At 41.7% G+C, this 20919-nt stretch overlaps 2 protein-coding genes across 8 annotated transcripts in view; both read left to right on the top strand.

Annotated features, from left to right (window-relative positions):
• The first annotated feature begins 1102 nt into the window (after positions 1–1102).
• TCP11L2 (t-complex 11 like 2) lies at positions 1103–17695 on the top strand. Of its 6 annotated transcripts, none has more exons than XM_014286292.3 (11): positions 1104–1553; positions 4202–4330; positions 6316–6485; positions 7721–7856; positions 8802–8922; positions 9647–9867; positions 10804–10940; positions 11925–12112; positions 13438–13619; positions 14380–14552; positions 15082–17695. In XM_014286292.3, the coding sequence occupies exons 3-11, from the start codon at positions 6350–6352 to the stop codon at positions 15324–15326; spliced, it is 1539 nt and encodes a 512-aa protein (XP_014141767.1). In that variant the 5' UTR covers positions 1104–1553; positions 4202–4330; positions 6316–6349; the 3' UTR covers positions 15327–17695. The 6 variants fall into 6 exon arrangements, with proteins under 6 accessions (XP_014141769.1, XP_014141771.1, XP_014141767.1 ...); XM_014286293.3 differs by having other exon boundaries at positions 1104–1451; XM_027816027.2 differs by having other exon boundaries at positions 1105–1553; positions 7724–7856.
• Positions 17696–20606: 2911 nt separating this feature from the next.
• The window catches only part of POLR3B (RNA polymerase III subunit B), an 81997-nt gene continuing 81684 nt past the window's right edge, over positions 20607–20919 (top strand). The window contains exon 1 of one of the 2 annotated variants that reach the window (XM_055710668.1): positions 20607–20755. In XM_055710668.1, coding sequence (XP_055566643.1) covers positions 20684–20755 — 72 coding nt within the window. In that variant the 5' untranslated portion in view covers positions 20607–20683. The remainder of the gene's footprint in view (positions 20756–20919) is intronic. The other variant, XM_055710667.1, reaches the window with a different exon arrangement.

Consider the following 20919-nt stretch of genomic DNA (forward strand, 5'->3'; position numbering starts at 1 on the left):
CCATCACAGTCTTCTCCAAAGCTTTTATTGAGCTTCTCTCAATTGTCATTGCCATGCGACATGCACAAACTGGGGCGAAGTAGTGCAAACACAGTTATTTAAAACATCGTCTTCTTTATGGAAGCTATCGGATTAGGCTGTTTGACTTAATCCCATTTAATGTCTCTGAAGGCTGGGCTGAGTGGCAGGGCTGACAGATGCTCCGTGTTGCTGGGAGCAAGCGCTCCCACTCAAGAAGGGCACTTGGCACTTGCGTAGCCAAAGTCCCTTCCCTGCTTCAAGCCCTTGCTTTTATAGCAGTTAATATGACCTACAGTGAGCTTTGGTCTGCACAAACGCATCATCTCATCTAACCCATACAGTCCATCACGTGTGCTAAAGATTATTCGCAGGAAGGGGAGCTCTGTGTCTTCATGACAAGCAAGGCTTGATTTAGTTAGCTCCTGCCTCAGAGATGACTGCCAAGGTTTTGCCCTCCATGCTTCCTGGTAGGTGAGGCAATAGTGGCACGTAACTCCTGTGACAGGGTGAGGTGATGACCCTGACAGGTACTGCTGGCCCAGCGGCACGTGAAGCTGCCCAGTAGCCAAGGTCAATACAGCAATAAGCGAAGTATTTGTAATGATAGTGTTGTACTGCTTCACGCTGCATTCCTCAGTGGGCACTCAGCAGGCCTCCTGACACCACAGCCGTGGGCAAGGCAGGTGACTAAGTCCAGCACAGTCCTGAGTGGCACCCCTGAGGCTAAGATGGCGCGGGGGTGGGCAAGATGGCGGGGTGGAGGGGGCGCCTCACCCCCCGCATCGAGGTACTAAGGAAACCGGGGCAGAAAAGCTCGTGGGGACATATTTAAAGCCTCGCTGGCAGCGCAGTGATCAGAGACGGGAAAATACACCCTGAGGAGTGCCACTGCCACCGCCGCTGCCGCAGCCCCTGGCGAGAACGCGCTCCCTCCGCGCCCTGCGAGGCCGGCGCGCCGCCCCTTCCCCCGACGCGGCTCCGGGGCGGGGCTAACGCAGAGACCCCGCCCCCGCCGGGAAGGGGCGGGGTCAGTCCGCATCGACGCGACTCTTCCGTAAACACCACCCAGCCCATCCCCCGGCCTCCCCCCCGCCTCGGCAGGGCCCATTCAGCGCGGGGGAGTCCGCGGAAGCGTCTTTTTTGTCCCCTTATATTTCTCCCCGCTTAGTGCTCGGGACCGGGCAGAACGAGGAGACACGGGATGTGTCTGCGGGAATAGGCGCAGGCTGATCCAAGTCCCTCGGGCTCGCTCGCCGTAAACAGGCAGGAAAAGGTTACCTGCCCCCCACCCCCGTCAGTAGCAGAGGTGGACGCGCCCAAGGAAGACACTAATAGTCCGGACTGGGTACATAAATCCGGGGGGCTGTTTAAAGCCCCGGTGAGCGCTGTGGAGGAGGGTGAGGTGTTGCTGCTGCAGCCGTTCGGCCGTGGTGAGTGACCTGAGTGAGCAGTGGTTGAGCTGCGCCGTCCGACGACGGTACTGTACGGCACACGGCTCGGTGTTCGGGCACGTACAGGCCATGAGCTGCGGGGTGAGTCCGGGTCCGAGCCGGCGCGGGGGCCGCTGCCCTCCCGTGCGGTGCGGGTGGCTGGGAGGTGGCGGGCTGGCGCTCCGCTGCCCCGGTGGAGCTCCTGCCGCAGCAGGTGGGTTTCGCAGCCCCGGCTCTGAGTCTGTAGGGCACCCCTTGCCCCGTGTCTCTGGGGCTGTCTCCGTCCCTTAGTGACTGGTGTCCGCCGGGACGGTCTCTCACGACGGACGCAGCCGCGAGCTTCCCCCCCGCAGCCCCGCTCCAGCAGAGCAAGGGCATCGCGGTTCCTTCCCCGGGGCGTGCGAGGCCGGGACCCGCGGCGGCGGGCAGCCGGGCTCGCCTTCCCCCGGGCTGGCAGAGAGAGGGTTCCCCCTTCCCTTCTCCCTTCCTCCCCCCCGGGCCTGTCCTTGGAAACGCTGTTTGTTTTGGTCGGCGAGTGCCAAACTCCTGCCTCTGGCAACTGTTAAAAACATGGGGCCGGGGGAGGAGACGGACAGCGAAACAGATGGAGGAAGAGGAGGAGCCGCTGGCGGCGGTGCCGCTCCCCCGCGCCCCGCCGACAGGAGCTGGCGGGGGAACGGGGCGTCGGGGACGTCCCCGGCGACCCTTCAGGGGGTTGTGGCCCCTCGTCACAGCCCGGGTGGGGGGAGCGTTGCCAGAATGTCCGAGGTGTAAGTAACTCCCGTGGCACCCACCTTGCGGGATGCGTGCTCACCTCGCTCTTACCTAGGCATTTTTAAGCCTTCATCAAGACAAGCCTATGTGTAAAGGGAAGAGCTGCGGAGCTAGAAAGCCAAAGGAGTGAAATGTCGGCTGTAAGCTGTGAAAGATGAGGCGTGAGGGGATTCCGTAACTCTTAACAAAGGTTCTTTTCTGCTCCTGTGCTGTGAGTGCTGACAAAGGTGGAGTCAGTGAAAGGGAAACTCGAGCCCAAATGAGATTCAGTTGGTGCCAGCTTGAAGATAGTAAGGATGTAAACCCAGCAGAGTAAACAAAGTTAAGACATTTATAGTGGTAAAACTAGACAGAGCACTTTAAAAGTGTGCATGGATAGAGATACTTACTTGAACAATGCAGAGCTGTGGAGAAACTTTCCTTGAAGATGCTATCTGAAGAAAAAAACCCTTCTGAACTTTTCCCCTTAGGTGCTTCATAAAATAACTTCTAAAACAAGCCTTCAGGAATAAAAAGCATGCTTGTGCTCCTTCAAACTAATCTGATCTTGCAATCTTGATCAGTTCCAAGTGAATGATCAGGCTGGGTGATGTGGTTGACAGTAGAAGTGGAGGATGCCTTTAGGTATCTACAGTATTATATTCATTGCATCTTTACTAAAAAGAAAAATCCCAAACTGTCTTAATTAGCAGCAGAAACCATGATAATTTATTTCTTCCTTGGTAAATTAACTGGAATCTTGGGTTTTGTACATTTTACAAGATATTTTTAGCTTGGTCTTCCATTTAGTGTTTATTCTTAAAAACTGCAAAATAGTGCTGATTGAAAGAAAGCTAACAGGGCAATGAAGCCCACTGTGAAGGTATCCATCCTAATGTAAAAGTAAACATCAGGCGTTTTAATGCAGGAAGAGTAAAGCAAACTGTAACCACAGGGTGACCCTGATAGGTAGGCTATTAAGCTGTGTATTAAAACAACAGCCTAATATGTAATACTTAATGAAGATGATGGTATTGTGTATTCAAGGTGGTGAGTTACAAAGGTGTTGGAAGGCTAAAGGGCTTTCTGAAATTTTTACTTGGGCATTGTATTAATCTAAACTTAAAATTACATGTGAACTTGGCCCTTCATTTGTGAGAAGCTCTATGCTGCCTACAAAAGTATAAGGAAAAGCAGCTATTCCAGTGTATGAGATATATATATAAAATGACTAAATAAGTCAGTTGCCTATTGTTGTAACTAATTAAAAGTGCCCTTTTTGGTTGTACTTCCTTTTGATATGCTCAATTAAGTTTTTTAGCTGTTGGGCAGCAAATTTGAAAACTGTAGATGACATATTCCAGATTCTGCTTATGTATTCATGTATGTTTACTTTTGTGCTTGCTGCCTTGTTTTAACTTTAAAAGTTAGAATTTAGCAGTAATGTTATGAATCTGCAGAATATGCCCATTCTTCCTTACCATTACATTTGAGGAACCCTGGTAGGAAATGTATTACTTTAAGGCAAAGATTGCAATGTTTTTTCAGTGTGTCATCTCCTGTTACATTGTTGAAACTTCTTACTTAAATTAAGCCTTCTGAAGCACTCTACTGACAGCTGTGCTATCTGTGTGTGTAAGAACAGGTATGGTCTCAGAACATCAAAATATGTCATGGGCCTCTTTGAAATGCGAGTATTTGTTGCCAAAAGATGCTTTGCTGGGAATAGTATGTAGAGACTTAATATATTTAGAATTTTAATTTCTACTTTAATGATTTGATTTTCTTGGGAATCAAGATTGGGATAGAAAATGGGATAGAAAATGGCAATGCTGACTTGCCTCCGTGCCTGATTTGGTACTTCTGTTAGGAGCAGCTTGCAAATCTGAATATTTATTACAATTATCATAGTAACGGTTAAGAGGAAGTTCTTGAAATTATGTATAAACTTTGGGGGGTTTTAATGGTCATTCAACTTCAGTGTTCTTAACATCTAGATTGAAGCAGTAGACGCATCTTGAAGCGCTTATACTAGCAGTGACTTACAAGACTTTTTGGGCCAGTACACTGCTAACAACATTAATAAAATCTTTCGATGGACCACATGCAGCATTAACCTTTTGGAGGTTAGTAGTTGGGATTTTTTTAATAAAAATAAAGGACATCTTTCTATGTGATTAAAGCCTGGAAGTAGTGTTCTGATGCTGATCCGGAAACAATAGTGGGAGGGTAATAAAGCTGTGCAGTCTCTGTGGGATTACTGTATTTGAGTGCTTCCACATCAAGAACCTGGAGTGTGTTTGACAATTAGGTTACTTGTCACAACTAGTTTCTAGTTAGTGGTAGCTTTAAGATCTGTCATGCAGATGTTAACTGAAGAAATAGTTTGACTCTTCTGTAACATTAACTAGTGACTTATTTCTAGTTGTAACTTAAATACAACTTCCACACCAAAAATCTCAGCCTTTTTTGTTTTCTAGGTTCTCTTGCAATTCTCAGTCTTGTTTAGTCAATACTGCTTTAAATGTATGCTTCTTTTCAATTGCTTCATAGAAATTACAAAAAATGCTTTTCTAGTAAGAGTTATGATGTTAAAGATCACAACTAATGCTGTAAGCCTTGAACTCATGACCTCTATATCCTGATCAAAAGTCTTACTGGTTTCTCCAGTAAGGTAATAAACTGTCAGCTGTGTTCTTGCTGATGTGCCTAATTCTTTTCACAAAAAACAGCATAAAACATAAATAAGGTGCTCAAATGCATCCTCTTTCCTTTAGGAGAGGAGGAAGAGTAAACATACACTTAAAAAAATGTTAATCACCTCAGTTAACAGGGGAGTACTCATCAGTGTAATACTTCATCAGGTTATAAAGGCCTGTTTAGGATGAGCTGGTAGCCAAAAAATGAAATGCTCTAAGCTGTAAGTAGGTGCCAGCATAAAGAAATATTCATTCTTACTCCCTTTTGTGTCTCTTGACCCAACAATATGTTGATTCACCTAAGTACACGCAAAGATCACCCTTTTGCTGCCAAAAGTGACTTTTCCAAAGTTCAACAGTTGCAAAATGCTGTTTTTCTTGCCTGCTGAAGTTGATGCAATTTAATCATAAATGAAGTTGCATTACTTACACTTGCTAACAAAAAGCATTGTTGGCTATGTCCCTTCATAAAGTCTACTACAGAATGCTTCATGGCCATAATTGAAGATGGACAGCTACTTTTGGTATCTGGGCCAAATTCCTTTGGTAGCAATTACGGCTGACTTCCAGTTTCTCATTTTAATATGGTTATGAACATATTTTTCACTTCCTGTCATACAACTATTAATCATCTCTATCACAGTATGCAGCTGTTCATATTCTCTGCAGTTGCAGATTATCTTCCTGGGAGGCAGTTTCTTTATGTGGACAGAAGCACTATGGAGCATGACACTTCTCAGTATTGCTGTGTATGCTGAATGTAATGTTAGTGGCTCAGAGTTACTGTTTGACTTGGAAACCCCATCTACCCTCATCTGTATGAAGAGTAATTTTGAGGTTTATGCCATTGTTGATCTGATTCTGAGCAAAGACCCACCTAAAGCAGCAGGCTAGAATTTCAGCTGTGCCCTGTCAGAAATGTAGTATTCTGAATTATTTGCCTGTTCTCCCACAGCAACTTTTATGTTTGCTTCACAGTTGTTACACTCCGTGCAGTCAGTTTGTGGAAGGAAGCTAATTGCTAAACATCACTTGGTGAAGTTGAGAGGGGGTGGGGATGGATGGGTATGGTATCATCGTAAGACGCCTTTACGGACATGGAGAGCTTCCAAAACTGACAAGCCACTTTACGGGTTACTGTGGGTAGTCTTTCTTTAAACATAACCAATTTACAGACTCTCTCTAACATAACCATTAAGGTATGAAACAGAAGAAGGTACAAAACCTTCTTGCAGAACAGGTGTAGTTTGTTAATAACTGTGTGATTCTGCATGTCAGGCCAGATTCTTTCTGTAACACCCTTTTAAGAAGGCAGCTACTTGTTCTTAATTAATAATATAATGATCAGTATCTGACTTTGAGACACAAACAAGTAAGTGTTGGTTTTATTGGGAAGTTATTTGTCTTTCCAGGTCTTGTTTACTGTAGCAGCTACAGTGAATCAGAATGCCGCTCAATGATGACCAGAACAGTGATTCAGATTCTTCACGCCTCTCTGAAAGCACAGCTTCTTCTAGCGACTCTGAATATTCAAGACAAAGCTTTAACAGTGATTCTTCAAGCAAACCCAGTTCCCCAGCGTGTAAGCCTATTTCAACCTTACATGCATTGTGCATAGACAGATAAGGCTAACTTATCTCATTTCTCTTTGCTGTCATGGGTAGAACCTGGGATTCTGAATCTCTGTTTAAGAGTATTAAGAGAAAAGCATGGCTTTCTCTCTGCTGTGAAGCAGTGCATCTCCTTGTGTGTGGAACACCACCAGCAGCTGTATCCGTGGGGGTCTCCCTGTGCAGTCCTTCAGAAAGTGTAAGAAAAGTGTGCCACCATGGACATCCTAATCTTGAGCTAATCTTGATGTTGGTAGCAGTTTCCCACTCAACCAGACACTGCTTTGTGCAAAAAGTGGATTTTTTTCTGTTTGCTCCATATGCTTAAAAACCTGTAACTTACAGATTTATAATATCACATTGTTACATTAAATTAATCTCAATTTCACATTTTTCTTTCGTAAATATTAGCATCAAACAGAAAAACACACACACTTGCACAAGGACAGTATTTTGAGTAATGATAAATAAAACGTTGGTTAAGATGTGCTTCATGTTCATGTCTGTAAGCATTCTCAGACCACCTGTACTTTTTAGCATCTAAGTGGAGTCTTACATTAAAGCAAACTTGTTAGTGGAACTGCTGTTGGCAGCTGGCTCTTTGTCTTTGTTACCAGTCTTCAAAGGCTTAATTCAAAATACTAAATTGAATGACAGGGTTTAGAAACTTTGGGAATTTACTCTTGCTTTTCAATGTTGTTGTTAATTGTAAAAAGGGAATGTAACTTACGATGTATCTGCTATGGAACATAAGTGGGGGGTTCTCAAGTCAGTAGCTTCAGAACCTTCTCTACAGGTAATAAAATGCCAATATAGGCATCATGTGTTCACAGTTATAATGGACATCTGGTATCTGTTACTGCCCATGCTTTTGGTCTGGTGGATGTTACAGAACAGTAAATAGGCAATCTGTTGAATGCAAGATCCTGTTTTAAAGAAAAAAAGATATCATAGTTAAGATGTAGAAATATGAAATTGCTTTTCAAAATGTTATGGGGCTTGGGTGGTATTACCCACACACACCCCTGATAAGCTGGGAGTTTCCTGAGTTAGTGTTTTTAGAAGATATAAAGACCTGGTAATCCTACGTTGTTTCTACTAGAGTACTAGACTCTACTTAGCAAGCAGAGCAGTAAAACTTCTAAATATTTTCAATGGCACTTATCAACTATAGTTATTTGGCTTGAATTGATCTTATTTGTTCCAGCAGCAAGCCCTCCTAAGATTATTACATTTGATGAACTGATGGCAGCTGCAAGAAATTTGACAGACTTGACTCTAGCTCATGAAATTGCTGTAAATGCAAACTTTTGCATAAAACATGATGACTTACCACAGAACAGGTAAGAGCCTGAATTTTGCAAAAAGCAGCACTGGGGTTGGGAAGGGGGGAGAACAAACGGAGCAGCAAATAAAAAAAAAAAAAAAAAAAGCAAACAAAAAACCTCAAAACATGTTGGGAAGGCTACAGATTTTTCCAGGTGTTGCTGTCAAAGCTATCTTGCTTGGAACAAGTGTTGCAATCCAGCTGAGCTGATATACTGTCTTGGAGCATATTGCTCTGTCTTAAATGTCACGTGGAAGATAAAAGGCTACTGCAATATGAATGCTCATAGTGAAGATGAGCATCAGTCTGTTCTGTGTAGTTCCAAGCCCTGTGGAAAACATGAATGGTGGCCTTCTATATTGTTGTATGTAGTAGCCCATTGGTACCACAGTGATAAGAAGATAGAGGTCATCATGAACATAGCTGTAATATTAGCCCCAGAAGTGATGTGAAAATACCTGGACATCCAGAGGAAGTAAGAAGTAACCTCCCTAATGTATGTAGCTAAAATGGTCTTGCTTACAGACTTAAATTAAAAATTTAAATGCTTAAAAATTACCTTGGTCTTTACTTTGAGAAAACTTACATCAAAAACCGAGGTTTTTTAATTGCCCAAGTCCCTTAACTGGTAATGTCTTATATGACAAAGCACAAAGCTTTCTCAAAAACTCTTCTAACTTGGTATGTTAAGTACTATGGATACAATTTCAATAAGGAAAGGTAATATCTCTTTACCTACATCGGAACTGCCAGCACCACTTTATAAAATACAGGGCCTTTAGGAAAGGCTTGTCAGTCTAGGCCATGTTTTGGGAGCTGATAATCCACAGCCCAAGAAAGATATGGTTGCAGGGCACAACAACTGGTGAGGTGTTGTGTGATCAGGTAAATGTAAAATACTTTTACCAAGGATGAAAGCCAGTTGGGAGTCTTTTCTGTATCTAATTGATTTATGCCACAGCTTTGCAGGCACAGTAAAACAAATTGTACATGAGGCGTTTTGGGATCATTTGGAATCGGAACTGAATGAAGATCCTCCAGAATATGAACACGCTATCAAACTCTTTGAGGAAATTAAGGAGGTAATGTTCCTCCTCTTCTGCACCTCAGTATTGTTTTGTCATCTTAGGTCTGAGAGTCCCTTACTTCACTGAAGGGCCTGCGAACTCAGCCAAGCCAACACTTTCAAGTTCTTTCTTTTAAGTTGAAGCCATGATTATTCAGAACTGCGAACAGGTGTTTATTTATAGTATATTTATATTAACTGTTAATATGGCCACACACACAGTGGCATATCTACTCAGGTTTCATTGTATGGCTGTTTGTTGCCAGTCAGCTCATTTCTCAAAGCTTCACATCTACTAGCCTCTTCCCAGCCACACACTGTGAGTTTAGGGCATAAACAGGAATACAAATGTGACTGCATCTGCCCGCATAGACTTTGTGCAATGATCATAAGGGAGCATACAAACCTTCAATCCTGGTACAATACTAAGTCTTTCAAAATTTTAAGTTAGTAAATGTGTGTTTTACAGGGCAGCTTCCCAGTTTTTGAAAGTCTCACTGTTGACATGCTTTCTGTTTTACTGGCTTTGAGCATTTTTGGAGAAGTCTGCGATCCTTTTAACAGTCCTTTTTTTCCCTGCTACCTTAGATAATGTTCCGTCTTAATGTGTCTTGTTATAGTCGGTCAGCTAAGTACACTTGACGTTAATATTAAAATCTTACTTCATGTTGACTAAGTTGTTTGGTTTTTATTGATAAGCTCTTCATTTTCTTTTCTTTTTTTTTCTCCCCCTACTTTAGATTCTTCTTTCCTTCCTGACTCCTGGAACAAACAGGATTCAAAATCAAATTTGTGAAGTTCTAGATACAGATCTTATAAGACAGCAGGCAGAACACAATGCTGTTGATATTCATGGGCTAGCTAACTACATCATCAACACTATGGGAAAGTTATGTGCTCCAATAAGAGACAATGATATAAAACAGTTAAAAGCAACAGACAATATCGTAGAATTACTGAGGTTGGTATTTGGGTGTGGGTTTTGGGGTTTTTTTTAAGAGTAAAAACCTCTTCTCTGAAAGACTACTGGATAGTGGAAGAGGGTGTTGAAGTCTTAAATTGTGTCAGTTCACATAACACCTGTTCCCAAACCACTGGAAAACTTATTTTTATACAGAAATATTGAAGGGGAAGAGCTATGACATACTGATCAGAATACTATGTGTATCTCTACTTTATAATGAAATGGGTAGAATGCATAAATCAAACACTACCAACTCTGAATATCAAAGCCACTGAACAACAAAAAATGCACTCTTGCAATAATGTGTGTTTCAGAAACTGTTTTTTTTTTTCAGTCTTGTCCGTCCTTACAAAATCTAAGCAGCACATTTGTACTGTTTCTTCTTGAACTGTTTATTGTGTGCTTCCTCTAGGAGGCCAAACTGGGTTTAAAATCTCTTTACTAAAGATCTTTTTACCTGAACTTGAGTAAAACACTTGCATAAAAGGGCAGTTTACTGCTCCTTAGTACACTGAAATATTAAGAGTAAATGGTGGTGGTAGTTCTGATATTTCATTGCAACTTGGATCATATACAGGGACCAAAGCAGCTGGCTCAGAAGGATTGTTTCTCTTGGTGAAATTACAGTGACTATAAGGTTAAAATCTGTTCATTTAGGCTGAGATGTACCAATTGGTATAGTTCTTGAAAACCCTTCTCTTTCTGTTACAGGGTTGTAGCACTTAGCTATATTTGTCAAGCTCTCTGTACTTAATACAATGCTCCTTCAAGTATCCTGAAAGATGGGTAACATGTCTGTTACACTGAAATACCAATGAAGGAGTTTACTTCTCCCAGAATTGAAATTAAAGTACTAATGTTTGTGTACCTCATATGTGTTGGTTAAAATCAATAGACTATTGTAATGGTCAAATCTTAAATTCTTCCTTTCAGACAAATATTCCGTGTTTTGGACCTGATGAAAGTGGATATGGCAAATTACACAATTCAAAACCTTAGGCCATACCTTCAGCGTAATTTGGTGGACTATGAACGAACAAAATTCCAGGAAATTCTTGAAGAAACACCAAGTAGGTATCATGCTATATTTTAAACTTTTTTTTTTTAAAAAAGAACTATTTAAAGACATGCTATAACACCTATCAATTGTAGTTAATTTAGAGGAAAACTTCAATTTCTTGTCTGGATCTAACTAATGCAAATATTCTTTGACAAGCAAGCTACCAATGGGCAATTGCTTAACTTGCTATAAAGTATGTTTATCTGTAATCTGGGGTGCTTTCAGACACATTTGTATTTGCTAAATAGGTCAGTATCTGAAAGAAAAAACCTACAGTGGTTCTTTCTGTCTGGAGGCAGAAGCCCTACACGCTGAAAGATGAGACTTTATATCTTTTTGTATGCCTTAAGTAAATATGTAAAACCAGTTCACGTGCCTGGAAGCTGGAAGGGACAGGATCATTATTTTAATAAACAAAAGGCAGGCTCTGAAAAAAACTTAGATGATGCAAAGTCAGCTTGATCCACTGTTACAGGTTTTGTGTAATATGGCTAAACATTGTTCAGGAAAATTATTTTCCGGGAAGAAAAAGTAAGCTTACTAACATCTGGGGCAGGGGCTTCTAAAATAGGAACCCTGAGCCATTGATATGGCCTGCAGCGTCTACATAGGTAGTCTGAGGAAGAACTCCTTAAAAGCATTTCATTTGCTGTTAATACAGTTTATCTCCCTTCACCTCTACCTTGCAGCCTCCCTGAAGAAGGGGAAAAAATGCTTTGGGATCTCGGACTTTGAGGCTTTTTTTTAACCCCAAAATCTTGGCTGAAGCTTAACAATTTGGGTTTGTACAAGCTAGCTGGAATATTAAGGTGACCAATGGAAAATATTGGTGGGAAAAAACGAGGGAGAGAATTTACGTGTGACTATCCAGCTGTCCACTATGTTTAAATCTTCAGAAGTTCAATATTCCTGTTTGTGTAAAACTTTTTTCCTCCAGGTAGTGTTTATTTTGATGAAAGCATGCAGTAAATCTGTTTTGATTTGCAATGCTTAGGTGCCCTGGACCTCACCACAGAATGGATAAAGGAATCTATGGAAGATGAATTGTCATCCGTTTCTGATGAATCTTCATCATCCCCTGGTGCTGACGGTAGTTCTAAACCAATTATTAGTCCTATACTGGTGCTAAACAATGGCTACTTGAAACTGTTACAATGGGATTATCGCAAAACAATTCCAGAGGTAAGAAAAGTATTTTAGTGTCTTCAGATTTCTAGCTGTATGAAACCATCAGTGTAGTATAATAATCCTGACAATATGTGAAGTATTCTCTTGCACTTAACTATCTGAGTAATAAGTTTAGAGCATATGCTAGTTCCTGAAATAGGAGATGGGCATGCCAACAACTAGAAAACAAAGCAAAGGTTGTTTTCCCTCTTTCCAATCATAGTCTGCTCCATCCTAAGAGCAGACTTGGCCATGATCAAAGGTGGGCCTTGTCCTGACAGCACCTGGGCTTTCTGTACTTCTGAGAGAACTGACTATAGCATCCTGTTTTCCTAACAGCAGCAGGAATTGGTGGGATTACTCTTGCTTTAGAAACAGGATCAGTAAAAGCTTAAAGCCTTCTAAAATAGATATTCACCCTTTCTCAGTGCTCAGGTTTTTTTTCTCCTCCAGCTCCTGATTACTGACCTCTGCAACCTTCCGTAAAGCCAATTTGAAATTGGCCATCAGTGAGGGCTAAAATTGGTATCTGCAGTGAATTCCCTAGCTGTACTTAGGGTGGCCTGGCAGAGAATTTGCTGAATACATGGGGATACTCATAATGCTCTTAGTGGATGGAAGGGGAACCACCTTATTGCCTTCCTTCTAACAGTTTTGAGTAAGAGCTACATACAGGTATCCTCTGATGGATCTAGTTTGTTATACTATGAAATTACTGCCAAACAGTTGAATGTTAATGCCCCTGTGCTTCTCAGTGATTTAGTTAGGATGAACTCTTTCTAACCTAAAATATGTCACTCCAGCCTATATCTTGCTGTGGGAATTACATTCTTGGTACAATCAAATGGCTTTTTGCCTGTAGCAGGCTATGTGTCACTCGCAGAACCTGCTCTGGTGGTTGAACTGGTGGTTGTCATGCACAGTTGTTCATCAGTTACAGATTATGCCATTTTTCAAAGGACAGCTAAATCCAGAAGACTTATTCTGTTTGTAACCTTGATCACCACAATGTCCTCTGGATCCCCTGAGCATTCTGCGTCATGGGTTGAACTGCTCGGTGTAGATTTCTGTCAGCAGTGATGAGGAATAAGATGCAATTCTCAGTTTCTTCTGCACTGGAGGCATTACCTTTCTTCCTGGCACAGGCTTACTTCTGGTACTCGTACATAATGCCACTTTGTGCAATACTACATATTCAGGGAACCTCAGCTGCTGTCTCCTGCAACTTTGCGTATTTGTCATTAAAAACATTAATGCTTCATGGCTAGATCCTATATCCGTCCTTTTCACTGCCTTTCTCCCTCCGTATTCCTAAATTAGTATTATTGTTTCAATTCTAGACTCTAATAACAGATGAAGTTCGTCTTCAGGAGTTGAGAGAAAAGTTCAATCAATTAAAAATTGTAGCTTGTATTTGTCTCATAACAAACAACATGGTGGGTGCAGCAATTGTAGATGTGCCTGATTTTGCTGACCAACTGAAAAGGATCTCTGTTCCTCTTCTTGAAGGCATGAACAAGAAGTAAGGCCTTGTTTTTATCACTCTTTGTATTTTTTACCAATAGGAAATAGCAGGTGGATCTGAAAACTTTTGGAAACAATTAAAATGTCATAGCCAATGCTTGTTAATGATAGGAAGATACAAAACTTTAACAATTTATATCTATATTCCCTTTACAATAGAAGTCCACTGTATGTTAGGCATATGGTGTCAAAAGCTATATTTTAATGAAATCTTAATCTTGATGTTAGTCTACAGAATTTGCAGCCTAGTACTAAAGTTCATTCATATGCTCCTAATACTGGAGAGACTGTGGCAATGCATTCACTAAATTGTCTTGTCAATTGCTTCAAACTTGTAGTTTAGCTACAGCTTAAGCTGTTTGGCTGCCTATTTCTGCTGCCACATGGACTACAAGAAAGTCTGATGTGATCTGAAAGGCTGTCTCAAAATAATTTTCCACTCTGCTTTTCCTTGTGAAATGCTATGCATGTGGCCCAGAAAAGCACCTAAACATAAGGGCAAAATTAAATGGTGTCACTGCTGCACACTTGAAATAATTGTTATTCAAACAGGGAAAAAATTAATGTAGTATTATTATCCAATGGAGATTTGCCCTGTAGATGTACATAAAGCTGCAAAATCAAAAGATAACTTTTCTAAATTCTCATATTGCAGAGAGCAGGTTGGAAGTAAAAGGGAAAGGAGACAAGGCAGGTCACCTTACAACCTATGCTACAGAAACTGCAAAAGTTAACGCTTTGCTCTTTCTTTCTTCCAGAACTTTTGATTTGAAGGAGGCTCTGAATGCTATTGGTGTCCAGATTTGCAGCAAAGTGAACAGGTCTCTAGCTGAAAGAGGTCTTCCTACTCTTAATGAAGAAATGCAGAGTAATTTAATGGGTCAGATTGCTCATATCGTTGAGGAGAATAATCCTGTCAGTTCCTTGATTGGTGAGTAAGATAATAAATAACTGTCCTATTGTATGTGTCTGTAAATAAACTTATTTCCAGCAAGCTTAATCAGCTGAAACCACTTCCTCGCTGCAGTAAAATAGTGGGTCAACTAAGAGTAAGGGAATGTTGTTTACCTGTAGATGGTGTTCTCGGTATGTTGCAGAGCATGGTTAGTCACTGCTAGAAATAATATAAAGTGTCTGTACAAACAGGCCTAGACATGTTAGTCTTTTGGAGAAAAATTTAGAAGAATGAGTAATATTCAGTCTCCCTTCTGTCAGTTCTGGGTTTAAACCTAGTGGGTTTCTCCTTGGAGTCTACTTTGTATTAGGTAATTGTTGCAGCAGATTTATGCTGTGTCCACCCTGTGGGAGCCAACTTTAAGAAGCTTTCAGTATTGTTTCCCACCACAACATGGGCTTGGGAAAGAGTTGGATTTTTTTGCTGTGCTGGCGTACAGGGTGCTTACAAAGTGAGTGTGGCATCATCTTGGTTTACATTTGTTCTGTGCATACTTCAATTTCAGACAAACGAATCCAGTTCTTCATGAGAAGCTTGCTTGCGCTTCCAAGTTTTCAGAAGAATATGCCTACTATGCCAGGAGGCCTTTCTGTGATTCAGACAGAGATGGAGTATGTTGGATCTCAGTATGCAAGCATTGTAAACTTCAATAAACAAGTGTATGGACCATTCTATGCAAACATACTAAGAAAACTACTTTTTCCTGAGGCACCAATGGGGAAAGCAGAAACAGAAACACCTACCAATTAAAAAAAAAAAAGAGACCTATTTCTGTAACCCTTTTTTGCCTTCCAAGACAGTGATCTGACTTCCCCACTAACAACAGCCCACTCAATTGACTATTAGTGAGAGAGGTATTGTAAAATGTATGCAGATAGCTTTTGAAATTCACTGGATGAATTAATTTCATGGACATAGATATTTTAATAGACTACATTTGTTTAACAGATTGTGTCACTTGTAAATAGCCAGTGAGTTCTTAGTTTTCATGGCAAGCATCTATAGTGGGAAAGTGCTGGCAAAGTGTGTACTGTTTTGCCACCATTAAAACATGTTATTTTTCAACTTAAATATATTTACATATAGCAATGCAATTATGATATGACAAAACAATTGTAGATAAAATGTACTGTGCTTACATTGTATTTTTGTAGAGCAACATCTTATAAAACAATTATGTTTCTGAAAAGACTTTAAAGCAAAAAAACATAGCATAACTGCTTTTGTAACCAAAACCAGGTTTATACTAGGCCAAGTTGCGGTACTCCTGCAACTACTGGAACCAGAACTTAGCCTCTGTTACATTAAGGAATGCCAGTATTAAAAGCTGGTTGGAGTGAAGCATTCACCACTTAAAGTAGGAATCATTCAGAACTTCTCAGCTGTAATTGAGATTAATGATAAACACCTAAGAAACATGATGTCGGCAGGGGAGTGGAGTACATTTATGTATATAATGTTTATAAGCATTTTGTTTATCCAGTGGAGGTGATACTGATCTTAATTCTAATCTCTAATATGTGTATGTACTGATCTTTAATCTTGATGGGTATTAAGTATTTTTAAGTTTGGTCTTTCTGACCTTTATTCCTAAAAGCACTTGAGAGTGACCTTAAAGAGTACCACAGAGCAATTTCCCTTTTTATATTCTGTTAGATGAGTATGTTTCAAAACATACTTTTTGGGTTTGAAAGCGAAAACCCAAACGATTAGTCATTCTTGAAAATGTCTTAGATTCATTTTCACTGAGTCTGTGAAAAATACTGCAGTATTCCTTTGGAATAGGCCCCAATACTTAGTTCCCATTTAAAGCATCAAGAGTCTTGCATACAGAAAATGAACAGGCTTGAAACTGAGAAATGTGGAAGTAAACTTCTGTAAGTTTACACAGGCTTTATTTTGCCTATTTCAGATTACTGGGAATAAATACTGCTGGAATACCTATTATAGACATGTTCTTGTCTATGAAATTGAATTGTAATTTACTTGAATGTGACCTTTTTTAATATATTTACCATATAGTCCTTTTAAAATGTCATATATATATAAAAGCTACATGTGGTACAAGTTATATAGCTTGGCTTTAATATTTTATACTACAATTTTTTATGAAGAGACAAAATATTGCCCATAGAAGCTTAATGTGTCACACAAATTGTGTATGTACCTTACTGTGTCTATCATAAAGGTCTAAAAAACTGGGCATTATTAGCACTGTGGTTTTGTAGTCCATTCTTAACAGAGTTGTGAACTCTTATTTAGTAAGGGAAATGACTTCCAGTCAGCTGTTCCTCAGTGTCCAAGGACTTTGGTCACATGTACATGATAAAAAATTCCTTCAAAATGCCTTTTTAGAAAAGAAATATCTCTAGTGCACTTCTGCTCTATCCCTTGTAAAAACTTTGCACAAAATAAAGTTGTATATAAATTCTAAAGGGACCTGTTTCCTGAAGCCTGAAAAACCTGAGAGAAAGGAACTCTTAGAATATAGTAACTGTGCCATTAGGTAAAACAGGCTTGCTCAGATGAATATGACATTTTGATATACAGTTTGAAATCATCAAGACAAGAAATGCATTTCAAAAGCAATTATGGGGAATTAAATCTTAGTGATTTGCTACATCTTTAGAAATACCTGAATTATTTTGAGCTTCAGCCAAAAGGGTTTTATGAACATTTGAAAGTGATTTATAATGTGATTATGAACTTTTTATCATAATACTTTATATGCATTCTATTGTAAAAATAAATATGAAACTGTAGATCTTTAATATACTGGGGAAACTGTCATACTAGTTTTTACCAGTAAATACTCAAAAAATGATAATTCATTGGGGTTTTTTGGTGATTAAAGTGACTTGCAAAGGGCATTTTATAGCATGGCCTATGTTTCAAGTGATTGTTTAATGTATCTTAATTTTTATTTAACGTTTCAAACATGGACATTGCATCTGTTTAATGTTACGTGTTGCATGCTGTTTATGCTACTGTGGCTGAAATGCACTTGCCTCTACTCTGAAGTTGTCCTTGTGAAATAAGATGCCATTCTGTAGCAGCTTTCTTTGTTGAAATACAAATATTTGAGGTTTTATATGCATTAAATTTTGTTTGTGATACCACTGGTAGTGAAAAGTCATTTATGTAAACTTTTAGACGGAATGGATTGTTCACTTCTGAAGATAGATGACCACCCTAATAATATGGTGTGACTTTCTCTAACTTCTAGGTTGCAGCTGGAGTGTAGAGTAGGGGCTTCAGCTGCACAAATTGCATTCAAAACAGTCACTTGCTGAAATCTGATTCCTTGGAAGATGGTTGTATTGGGTTTGCAGGGCAAGGATTTGGTAGTGGCAGGGCTTCAGGGGTGGCTTCTGTTTGAAGCTGCCAGAAGCTTTCCCCATGTCTGATGGAGCCAGTGCCAGCCAGCTCAGAGATGGGCCTGTCACTGGCCAAGGCTGAGCCAATCTGCAATGGTGGTAGCGCCTCTGGGATAGTGTGTTTAAGAAGGGGGCGGGGGGGGAAACCCCACTGTGCCATAGAAACTGCAGCCAGAGAGAGGAGTGAGAATGTGAGAGCAACAATTCTGCAGACACCAGGGTCAGTGCAGAAGGGCAGGAGCTTCCCCTGCAGCCTGTGGCGAAGCCCACGGTGAGGCAGGCTGTGCCCCTGCAGCCCATGGAGGTCCACGGTGGAGCAGATACCCACCTGCAGCCCATGGAGGGCCCCATGCCAGAGCAGGTGGATGCCCGAAGGAGGTCATGACCCCATGGGAAGCCCATGCTCGAGCAGGAGGACCTGTGTCCCTGCAGCAAGAGGATCTCAGACTGGAGCAGGTTTGCTGGTAGGACTTGTGACCCCATGGGGTACCATGCTGGACCGGTTCCTGAAGAACTGCAGCTCATATTGGAGCAATTTGTGGAGGACTGTGTCCGGTGGGAAGGACCCTATGCTAGAGCAGGGGAATAGTGTGAGTCCTCTAACTGAGGGGGAAGAAGCAGCAAAGTGGGATGAACTGACTGCAACCACCACTCCACAGTTGTCCTGTGCCACTGATGGGGAGGAGGGAGAGAAAACTGGGAGTGAAGCTAAGCCTGGGGAAAAGGGAGGGGTGGGGGGAAGGTGGTTTTAAATTTTGGGTTTATTTCTCGTTATCCTACTCTGATTTGATTGGCAATAAATTAAATTTATTTCCCCCCGTGTTGAGTCTGTTTTGCCCATAGTAGTAATGGCTGAGTGATCTCTCCCTGCACTTACTTTGACCCACAAGCCTTTAATTTTATTTTCTCTCCCCTGTCCAGCTGAGGAGGGGAGTGGTAGAGCAGTTTTGGTGGGACCTGGAGTCCAGCCAGGGTCAACCCACCACAGGGGTAATTTATTTAAAATTAATTTTAATATTGCTTTAAATTCAATTTAATAGATCCAGATCTCAGGACTGGAAGATGTTGCAGGGGGAGGGCTATGCCTGATCTCCAGAGTGGTGAGCAGCAATAGAGAAAGAAGAGCAAGTAAATTGTTCGCTGTCTTTTTGGCTGCAAAAACAAGAAGCATCAGAGAAAAGTACTCAGTTTAAAACTACTGAACTGTTTTATTCCCAACAATGTGTAGATAAGCTGTGGAACATCTTGCCCAGAATCTGGCACTATTAAAAATTTTTTTGTTGCAGGAGAATTGGACAACATGTAGCCAATGGCTGTTCTTTTTCCCCTTCTATGATTTTTAATTAAAGGTGACTGATGGCTTCATATTGCTCTCTTTTTAGTAGCATTATGCAGATTAAGTCTGCACAATTCAGTTGGTCTTAAAGTGTTAGCTGTATTGCATGTGCCTGGGTCAAATGTGCTGAGAATATGCTGAAAACATGATGTGGCTTGGAATTCTAGTATTTCTAAAATGACTGCCACTTGGTCATGCCAGGATTTTGATCTTTTGTAATCCCTGATTTTTTTTTTTATCCCTCTGTGAACAATTTACCCCCAAAGTTACACTCAAGAATACCTAAAAAGCATAGTGCTGAATTTTCAAATCTGTAAAATCAGAAAAATTTGCTTCTAATAAAACTTTTTCCTTTTTTTTTTTTTTGACAGTTATGCAGTAGGAACAAACATTTTGGAGTAAACTTACGGCTGAAAGCTTGTGCTATCTGATAGAGCTTAGGTTTCCTGTAAGCGATAAAAAAAATCACAAAGAACTGACTCCAATAGGTGCTTGGTTTGGAAAGGGAAAAAACTCTTAATCCTCTAACTACCACTGTTAATTTATTAAACTTTTCTATTGTGGAAGTAATGATGATTTCTGATTACATACTAACCACAGCTAACAGACCAGGCTGCAGGGTAACGGGGTCATCGGACTGAAATAGCTGCTTGGCGAGCATGTAGTTAGTTAGATGGAAGTCCATGTGGGATGCAATAGGAATTAAATGTATTAAACAAATGCTCCATGCTGACTGCCTGCTTTATGCAGTAAACTGTATGGAAATGGCCTGAAATGTTGCTACTCTTATGTTTAATGTTGGCTTTTGTGTCCAGGATGTCTGGACCCCAGACCAAACTATTCATGAAGAATCTGAGTGAGTGCAGATGTGTGTGTCCAAGTGCTATTTTTACACTCTGCTTCTAAAATGTACTTAGAAATTATTACATATGAACTGGCAAAAACTTACCATCACAGGAATTTGCAAAGATCAGTAATGTTTCTTTTTTATCTTGAACTGGAGGTGGTGAGTAGTCCCCTCTGTCAGTGGGATTCTGGTGTCTGTAGCAGCAGCAGCAGAGGTGGCAACTGGCCAGAGGCGGGAAGGCCGCAAACGGTGGAAGGTATCAAAGTCCCCTACGAGGGGCGAGGGTATTGGGAGGCGGCGGGCTTAGCAAAGCCCTCGGCCCCCTTCGTGCACGCGTGTGTGTGTGTCTGTGCGTGTCTGTCTGTGACTATCTGTGTGTCTGTCCGTGTCTCTGTGTGCGTGTCTTTGTGTGTCTGTTCACTCCTTCCGGCCCTCCGTGGGCCCAGAACCTTCGGGCGCGGCGCGGCGCGCCGGGAGGACGCGTTTGGCTGCTGCACCTCCGGTCCCTCGCCGCCAGCCTCCGCTGTGCCGTCCCTGTCGGGCTAGGATGGAGGCGCTGGCCACGGAGCTGGGGGCCCTGACCCCGGAGCAAGCGGCGGCTCCTGTGAATACGGTGGAGGTTAGCGGCGGGCACCGGCCGACCGGCCGGCGGGGAAGGGGCGGCAGGCGTCGGGCCGGGCCGGAGGAGGCTGGGCTGGGGGTGAGGTGAGGGGAAGGCGCCCACCTCCCCGCGCGCATGCGCAGAGCCCCCAGCTGTCTGCACAGGTGGCCGGGGGGCTGCAG

The sequence above is a fragment of the Falco cherrug genome, chromosome 5 (genome assembly GCF_023634085.1).
Source record: "Falco cherrug isolate bFalChe1 chromosome 5, bFalChe1.pri, whole genome shotgun sequence".
Taxonomy (NCBI): domain Eukaryota; kingdom Metazoa; phylum Chordata; class Aves; order Falconiformes; family Falconidae; genus Falco; species Falco cherrug.

Bases quoted from the DNA above. Each gene is read 5' to 3' on its own strand.
- TCP11L2 (XM_014286294.3), top strand. From the start codon at position 6,350: ATGCCGCTCAATGATGACCAGAACAGTGATTCAGATTCTTCACGCCTC. The intron at 6,486-7,720 runs GTAAGCCTATTT...TATTTGTTCCAG, and splicing joins CAAACCCAGTTCCCCAGCGT to CAGCAAGCCCTCCTAAGATT. The intron at 14,553-15,081 runs GTGAGTAAGATA...CTTCAATTTCAG, and splicing joins TCCTGTCAGTTCCTTGATTG to ACAAACGAATCCAGTTCTTC.